We start from the raw sequence: 8782 nt of genomic DNA on the forward strand, positions 1-8782 counted from the left end.
TATTTATGCAAATTTCTGGACGAAATTTTTGTTAAGATGGGCAGATTGTGACGCCCCGACTTTTCCTATTTCTTTTAAGTTAGTTTTTGGATGATCGTCAAACTTTTAGTCGAATATCGTTTCATTTTATTTTGAGAGTTTATGGAATTTTTTTAGAAGTCCAAAATATTAATTATTCATTCTAGTCAAGCAGTCAAATTTTGGTCAAATATATTTCTCCCAAATCCCATTACCAAACGATTTCCCCATATCTCCACTCCCTAAAATCTCTCCAACAAACCAAATCTCCACATAATTTATTATATATCTCTTCCCACAATCTTAGCCAATTTTCAATGCCATTCCATTGTAGTTTTCTTCTCTTCCATGAAGGGTGAAGGAGAAATCGAGAGAGCACGATTTTGTTAATACCTCCTCTTCTGCAAGTTTTGCCTCTTCTGGAAGGTATATACACAGTCCCTGGTAGTATCTGCATTCAATTCCTCATAGTATGGAAGGGATATACACAGTCCCTCTGCATTCAATTCCTCATAGTAGTTCACGAAATCGAACTTAGACTTGTTGAATTTCTGGAAATTTTGAATGATAAAGTTGCAAACTTTAATATCATTAGAGCTTGTTCTCTTGTTTTCTCTTCCAATTTTATTTCTGCAAATTTTGTCGGCCCATTAATAACTGAAATCAAACAATTGGAAATAGTAAAAGATTTAGATTTGGGAAAAAGGGGAGAGGGACTTACCGTTGGGAGTAGCGGCGCTGTGACATTGACCGAAGAGATATCCGATTGTGGTTCCTTGTTGTTGCGAGGGAGTGAAGAAGGAGATAGGAGAGTTGGGATCGTTTCTGTCTTGGTGAATCGTAGAAGATGACAGAGAGAAACGGAGAGTGAGATTGAAGGAGAGGAAGAAGATGGTAACTCTGTTTCTAATATTTTGGTGAATTTTAGAGAGTGAGGAAGTTGCTGTTTTGAGATAAAATTTGAGAGAGAGAGACGTGTAGGTGGTGGAGTAATTTAATAAATAGGGAGCATTGTTTTGTTCTTTGAGAACTAGAGAGAGTAGAATTGATTCCTAGAGCTAGAGGGTAGAGACGTGTGATGTGGGAGTATTTTATGTTACAGGCTCTTTTTCCCTCTTTAATTTTTGTTTAATTATGACATTCTTATCTTGGACTAATTTTGAGAAAAAGTAATTTGTGGCTGGGAGTATATGTTTTTAAATTCGTTTATTTAGTTATTTGCCTTGTTGGGCAATGTTAATATTTTTGTTCGGCCATTATTTGCTATGAGCTAGTTGGAATTTATTTGAGGAAAGAGATTAATAATGGAACCAATTTAGATTCAGCATGTAAGACTTTAAGGTTAGGAATACATATATGTATGTGTGTTCTAGTTTTGGGAGTATATATCTTTTCATTTAGTGTATTTACTTTTGTTGGTATACTAAATAAATTCTTTAGTGGACTACTTTAGTTAATTGTATGCTTGAGCCGTAGACGGGAATTATTTTGGGCAGATTACGTGGTGAAGAATTAAATCAGAAAAATATGTGGACTTTATGCATATATTTCTTTGTGACGGGCGAAGGATAATTTGAGCATACACGTAGAATGCATGCATTGTTTTAACTAAGTAATTTATTTAGCAAAGTCTAATTTTGCATATCATGCGATTTCAAAAAGGGTGAACTTGTGCACGTTGTTACGGTTGGGAACAGAAAGTGGTTTGAGGAGTTAAGCGTTTGAGGTGGGCTTTCTATCGTACATTATTGTGTAGGCTTACTTTTAAATTTACGCAATATTTTTCAAGTATGAGTTATGTGCTTAAATTCTAAATATGTTGTGTCATGTCGTATTTTGTTTTTGAGGATGTGCCTATCTGATCGCCTAGTGGGGAGTGAGTCCCTACTAGAAGTTATGAGTTTAATCGAATTCGGGTTTGTCTAGGGAGTGAGTCCCTATTCAAGCTAGTGTACACAGAGGGGATCGTGCGCTATCTTTCGAGTTGGCCGATCTAGTGATCGAGAATGTGACCACGTTCTCGTTTCACATATGAGGTTCAGATATGGTACGAGGAGAAAGAAAAATGGGCTGTAGCCATACTTTTGAGCAAGGAAATGTTTTGGTGACTTGGTCTTTTATAAAACACCGAGTTCACTTTTAAATGCTGACACAATATTTTATGAAAATTATTTTTGCATGTGTCTACTGAGTGCATCAAGTACTCAGCCCTGCATTTCTTTTTAAAAATGTGCAGGTAGAGCGTGACGGGTGCGGTGGGTGTTGAGCAAGACCATTGATGAAATTTGAGTGTCTAGAATGTGTCATGTCTTCACACGTGGCATATTCTTTCTCTCAAATGCTTCCGCTGAGTAGTTGTCCTTCTTTTGAGTTCTTGTAACGCTGAGATAATATTCATTTTTGAGTTGTTGATTGTTGAGATACTCTGATTTTATTCGAGCTATTCCCATTTGTTTCGAGCTATGATCGAGTTGTGTTGTTTTCCCCTTTCTCCCCCGCTTCTTTAATCCTCCCCTAGTCACGATCAACCGTGTTTTCTATCCTTAGGAAATGCGGGCGTGACAAATTTTTGAGAATTTTATTGAATTTTATAATGTCAATCAATCCGTGCCAATGAAAATGACCCCTTCCTTAGTCGGCACGTGATTTTATGCAGTTTTATTTTGTGTGTGAGGTGGATAGAATAAAGTAAGAGATATAGAATAAAGTAGAGATAAAGGATTTCTATTTTTAGTAATAGGTCACTTTGGATGAGACAAACTGAAAAAAAGTCATCTTCGGTGGGATGAAGGAGTATAATTTATACTCCCTCCACCCACAAAAATTAGGACACATTGTGAATGACACGAGTTTTAATGTGGAATTGGTAAAGTAAGAGAGCAGAGAAAAAAGTAAGAGAGAAGTAGTGTTAGTGGAATGTGAGGTCTATATTATTAGTAAGAGAGAAGGGAAAAAAGTAGGAGAGAAGTTGTTGAAAACTTTCTTTTTCTTAATGTGCTTTATTTTTCGTGGACAACCAAAAATGATAAATGTGCTCTATTTTTCGTGGACGGAGGGAGTATCTTTTTGTGGAGTATTCCGTTCCAACTAAGTTGTATCACTTCTTTTGGGCAGAGATATTAAGAAAATTTGTGTTGGATGTGTTAAATGATAATAGTATAAAATAAGAGAGATGAAAAAAGTACGAGAGATAAGAGAGTAAAGTAGGTGAAGTAAAGTATGAATGATTAGATATTTTGTTTTTAGTCAAAAAAGAAAATGACTCAATTTTATTAGGACGTCCAAAAATGAATATAACTCAACTTAATTAGGACGGATGTAGTATTATTAAAGTTTCATTGTCATTACTAGTTCAGAATTGATGAATGTACATTTAGAATTCTAGATGCAAAGAATTGGTTGCCTAATACAATACACTTCTCCAAATCACAATAACTCTTCAAAGGAGAAAAAAGCCCACTCATCCAGGCTGGCTGCCTTTTACTTTTATTCACAATTTTTTACAACATCATTTATCACCTAATGGCTCAAACACAATCCTTTTTCTTGTCACACAACAAACCCTCCCAAGATGTGCTAGTGCTTTAAACTTGGTGATAGGGACCGAGAATTAAGGCTTAGCAAAGGGTAAATAACATATGCTCATTTAGTGACTCAAAATCTTCAACAAAAAATGAAGCTTCAAAGCTCAAAATTGGCTCACTAGGGGTTTATGAAGGGATAGGCATGTGATGGTATAAATATGTGGCTTAATGTCATATTGCCTAAATCATTTTCATGCATCAACAATAACATGTTCACAATTCATCAAGCTTAAGCCTAGAAGATCAACCTAAGGCCTTTTTTTTCATTTTTTCAAAACCGGAATTGTCATTTCTCCTTAGCTCAAGAAATCAGACTCCTAAGGACACTAAATTCGCTTGATCGAAATATGGAAGTTATAGCTCTCAAGTGGTTAATAAGTGAAAGAAAGGTTCCACGGCCCAACTTTTATGAGAAACTAAGTCCACACCAACAAATTCTAAAGGAACGGTGTGCTAGTGACATTCGAAGGAAGACAATTAAGCATGCTTATACACAAATATAGGAAGAATTTAAGCCAAAATCAACACCAATCAAGCAAGCATGCGAACACCCCCCAAACTTAATCATGCATTGTCCTTAATGTGCATACTCTTGAAACGCAAAGGACAAAATTAGTAAAGAAAGGGGTAAGAAGACTCCCTCAAATCATGTTAAGTCGGGGTGGGTGGGTCGGGTATTTCTTTCCTTTGGCACGGCTCCTCATATGTAGCCCATCCTTATTCATACAAAACAAAACTAGACAATAAACTATTTACAATACCTGGTTCAAGATCAAAAACGAGGGAAAGAACCGAGTTAGGAAAACCCCAGTGATCAAAATAAAAACATAAACAAGTAAAAACTCAAACCACATATGATGGGTTGCCTCCCATCTAGCGCCTTTCTTTCACGTCTTTGGCTAGACCTTCCTTTGGTGCTTTGACTCACCCATATCCATCACCATCGCAACTCTTCCATTCACTAAGATGACCATTTAGGTTCTCCTTCCCATTGCTTCCACTCACGCCATGAGAGGCATTCAATTTGAATCTATTCTGATTTCCTTTGTTCTTTTTCAACCATGCCAAAAGCCCTTTTTCTTCCATAGGCTTGAGATGAGCGAAGATGAGAATTGGGAGCGGCTCATCCTCTCCAATAAACACAAACTTAAAGTCCATGGGCTTTTTTGTGGCCCCTGCACCCTTGAGATTTATCTCCTCTTCATTGACTCTAAAAGTTTCAGTGTTGTCTCTAGCATGGAGAGTCACGTCACCTATGGCCAAGAATGGTCGTCCAAACAAAATAGGCATGTTTTTATCCTCTTCCATGTCCAAAATCATAAAGTCCACAAGCAGAATGAACTTATCAACCTTAACGAGGACATCTTCCACGATTCCTCTAAGCTTGATAATGGACTGGTCAGCTAACTGGAGGTGGACGTTGGCCAACTTAATTCTTTTCAAAAGACCAATTTCATCTGCAGTCTTTTGAGCCATCAGTGAAATGCCAGATCCTTGATCAAGTAAGCAGCTAAAAAACTGCCTATTTTCTACTCCGCATGAAATATGGCAACTCCCAGGATCTTCCATTTTCAGAGGTATTCGCCCAGTGAAGAAATGTGAGCATTGTGCACTCACTTGCACCATCCATTCCTTAGGCAATTTTCCCTTCATTGAGATCAACTCTTTACAAAAAGTGAAGAATTTTGGAAAGTTAGCCATCAAGTTCATCAGGGATACCTCAACATTCACCTTTTTCAAAATTTCTTTCAGCCACTCAACACTTTGAGGCTTCTTCTTTCCAGCAGGGGGAAAGGTGGGGGTGGGAGGTAGTTGGGAAAATTGTAGGGGCTCTTTGGGTCTCTTGCGGGGACTTAACTTTTCTTTGTTCTCAGCCGAATTGTTGAAGCTTCCTTTCTAGGAATCCCAATAGCCAGATGCAGTCTCTTTTCCCTCTTTTGTCAATTCATATGCAATCACAGTAGCCTGCTTACTCACCTCGTCCGCCCCTACGTGCGAGGTTTGTGAACCTAACACATTGTCCACCCCAGTGTGCAACGTATTTGGACTAACTGGGGTTGTCCCTAACTCTCTTCCACTCCTCAATATCACGACATTGCAATGCTCAACGTTTCCCTTTGGATTTGGAATTGTGTCCCTCGGTAGGCCTCTAGGTGGCCTTGTGTTTGAAGCCGATGCAATTTGCCCAGTTTGGGTCTGGATGCTCTTCATGGTGGCATCCACTTGCTGAAACTTCTCTATTACATCCTTCTTGAATTGATCATTTTTTTCCCGGTATTGATCATTTTCATTCTTACTATCAGATATGAAGGCAAATATGGCAGCTAATGGATCCACAACTTCGGGCTTCCTTGTTTCAAATCCGGGAAGTGCATTTGGCCTCCAATTTCCACTTGGCCCTTGATTCCCTTGGTGAAACTGATTTCCTTGGAAATATGATTAATTCGGGCCTTGATGAAATCCTTGACGGTTTCCAACATAGTTCACTTTCTCAGTTTCTTGTACAAGCTGACACTTATAAGTGTGGTGATCCCCTTGGCAAACTCCATATTTCACAATGGCAACAGTGGAGGGAACGCCAAACTGCATGGTTGTGAAGGCCTTAGACAAGACCCCCTTGGGCGTGGATGCTCGCGATTTGGCCTTTCACCAATGTCAACTCTTCATCACGCAAGCTATCACCAAATGCCTATGCCTTCTTACTAGCTCTCCCTGAGCTATGCCAAGTCTTCTGTGCTGCCGCTTGATGCACTTTTTGTTAGCACTATAAATACCTGCAAGTATATAGAGTAGGAATAGTATAGCTAAAGGTTAGTACCGGATATCGATCATGGGGAAAACAAACACAGACTGTCTATCCTCTACTAAAACTCAATTATTATTTAGAAAACCGAAAGTTTTGGAGATTTTTTTGAAAACAAAGAACTATTTAAAGCAAAGAAACAACTAATTGCAAATAAACACGTAGATAAAAGTATAGAGATAAGGGAATTCCAGGGATGTGCGAGTTATGGTTTTACTTTGATAGAACGAGTCACCTAGATTATGCTCATGCGATGCAAACATTGATTACAAACATCAGGGTTGTCAATCCTAAATACGTAACTCCTAAAAGCTCCTAAGACCCTTGAAAAGTCCTCACTCTTAATTAACAGTGTCGTTTTAAAGGAAGCCAATTGTAGTGTCTATTAAGTGGATCTAACTTAAGGAAGAAACAAAGTAAGAACAAACGGATGTTAAATATAAATAGGAATTGTATAAACCAAAAAAAGTTACAAACACACCCCCAAAATCCTATGAAATCAGTTATAGATGATAGAATAAGCTAAAAACATAGATTGAAGGAAAGACAACGAAAACATAAGAACAATCAGTAAAACCCAAAGGTTGAATCCTTGTAGCCTTGATGATCTTGAATCCTTCTTCAACTCCTTGCACAATGAAGCACTCTAACTTTAAGCTCTGGAAATATTTGGCAAAGAGAAGATCTAGTTTTGATGAAGCTTTTGGGGAGTATTTATAGGGGGAAAATCACCCCTCATCATATAAGGAAAAGAATTGCAAAATATGGTAAATCTTAGAGAGAAAGTAGGGCAAATTCTACTTGCATCAATATCAAGACATCTCGAGAGGTCCGATGTTGAGCTTTTCATAGTACTTTAGTGGCATGATATTGATGCTAGCCCCCAAATCACAAAGGGCCTTGTCCACTTTTCCTTTTCCAATTGAGCACCTAATGATGAATTGACCGGGATCCCTTTGCTTCACGGCCCTCTCCCGTTGAATGATCTCGCTGCAATGATGTGGCAACTTAAGGTCGGCTTTAGTAGGTTTCTTCTTTCTCATCACGGCCTCCCTTAGTAGCTTTGCGTACCTAGGTATCTCCTGCAACGATTCAACGAGAGGGATGTTAGTATGGACCTTACAAAACATATTTAGGAAATGCTTGAACTGCTCTTCAAGCTTGAACTTCTTCTTCGGCGGGAAAGAGAGTACAATCCCGTTGTGCCGCATGAGCTCTTTCTTAGCGGGCGCCTTTGCCTCTTTAGTGGCGGACCGCTGCGGCGTGTGTGGCGGTCCGCCGGGCGTCGGGCAGTCTCTAGAATTCGTTCTTGAGGTGCTGCCTTCATCATTCTTCTGCTTAGTGAAACATTTCTTATTTATGTCCGCCACTCGTGCTGCTGCCTTTGCCTTGTCTTCCTCAATATTCTTGTGGACTTGATCCATTTGAGTCTTAATGTTCGAGACGGCAGTGGCAATTGTGTTTATTCCTTGCTCGTGATTGTTCAACCTTGCCTCAACGACCCCAATCTTGGTGTCATTAGTCTTTCCATCTTTCACTAGCACCTCTAAAATCTTCATAATCCCTTTGTCATACTTCTCCTCTTTCTTGATAGGTTCAACTACTCCACCCTTGCTAACATTAAATCCTGTGGGGGGTTGCAAGAAATTATTGTTAGAATAAGAGAGATTAGGATGAGGACAGTTCCCGTTATAATTATTGAAATTATCACCCCCCTGGTTAGGGTGATAATTGTTGTTGTAACCCCTATTGGGACCGCCTCCTTGTTGCACGTAGTTGACATCATCCATAAGAACGGGAAGAGAGTCGGGTTTGGTGACCGCAATGACAGAGGTCGGTGGAGCCGGATCCTCTCTTCTATATGTGTCCATTTGGTCAACCCGAACTCTAAGCTCGGCCAATTCCTTCGCAAAAGAACTCTCTTCGGCCTCCTCTATGGCCGCTACTCTCCTTGAGTTGTGCTTTTCTTTCAACCACCCCTGCTGTTGGTGGTGAACTCCTTTATGACTGTCATGGCACCGGTCCACTCTTCCTTAAGAATCCCCCATTGGCCCCTGAATCCAACATAGCACAAATCTTTTCATTAAATACATTATAGAGGATTCCTACCTGATGGTCGACGGTGAAACCGTGGTTGGGGCATTTGCAGAGTAGGCCCTTGAAACAAGAGACCTCCTCGTAGAGGGGCTCGTCGTTTCCTAGCATGAATTGGAAGATCTCACTCTTGAGTTTCAATATTGTGGTTGGCGGGTAGTACTTGTAGAGGAAGGAAACCACAATATCAATCCACGTGGAGACTTGCTCTGTGGGCAGACACTCAAACCACTCAATGAAAAGGGAAAGAGTCTTACCCTAATGGTGTCGTCGTCGACACCAT

At 39.5% G+C, this 8782-nt stretch overlaps 1 protein-coding gene across 1 annotated transcript; it reads right to left on the reverse strand.

Moving 5' to 3' along the window:
* Positions 1-7217: 7217 nt before the first annotated feature.
* LOC121764223 lies at positions 7218-8276 on the reverse strand. The gene has a single exon (XM_042160280.1). It carries the CDS (start codon positions 8274-8276, stop codon positions 7218-7220), a length of 1059 nt encoding a protein of 352 aa, XP_042016214.1.
* Positions 8277-8782: the final 506 nt, after the last annotated feature.

The sequence above is a fragment of the Salvia splendens genome, chromosome 14 (genome assembly GCF_004379255.2).
Source record: "Salvia splendens isolate huo1 chromosome 14, SspV2, whole genome shotgun sequence".
NCBI lineage: Eukaryota > Viridiplantae > Streptophyta > Magnoliopsida > Lamiales > Lamiaceae > Salvia > Salvia splendens.

Coding starts and splice junctions, on each gene's coding strand:
- LOC121764223 (XM_042160280.1), bottom strand. CDS start 8,276: ATGGACACATATAGAAGAGAGGATCCGGCTCCACCGACCTCTGTCATT.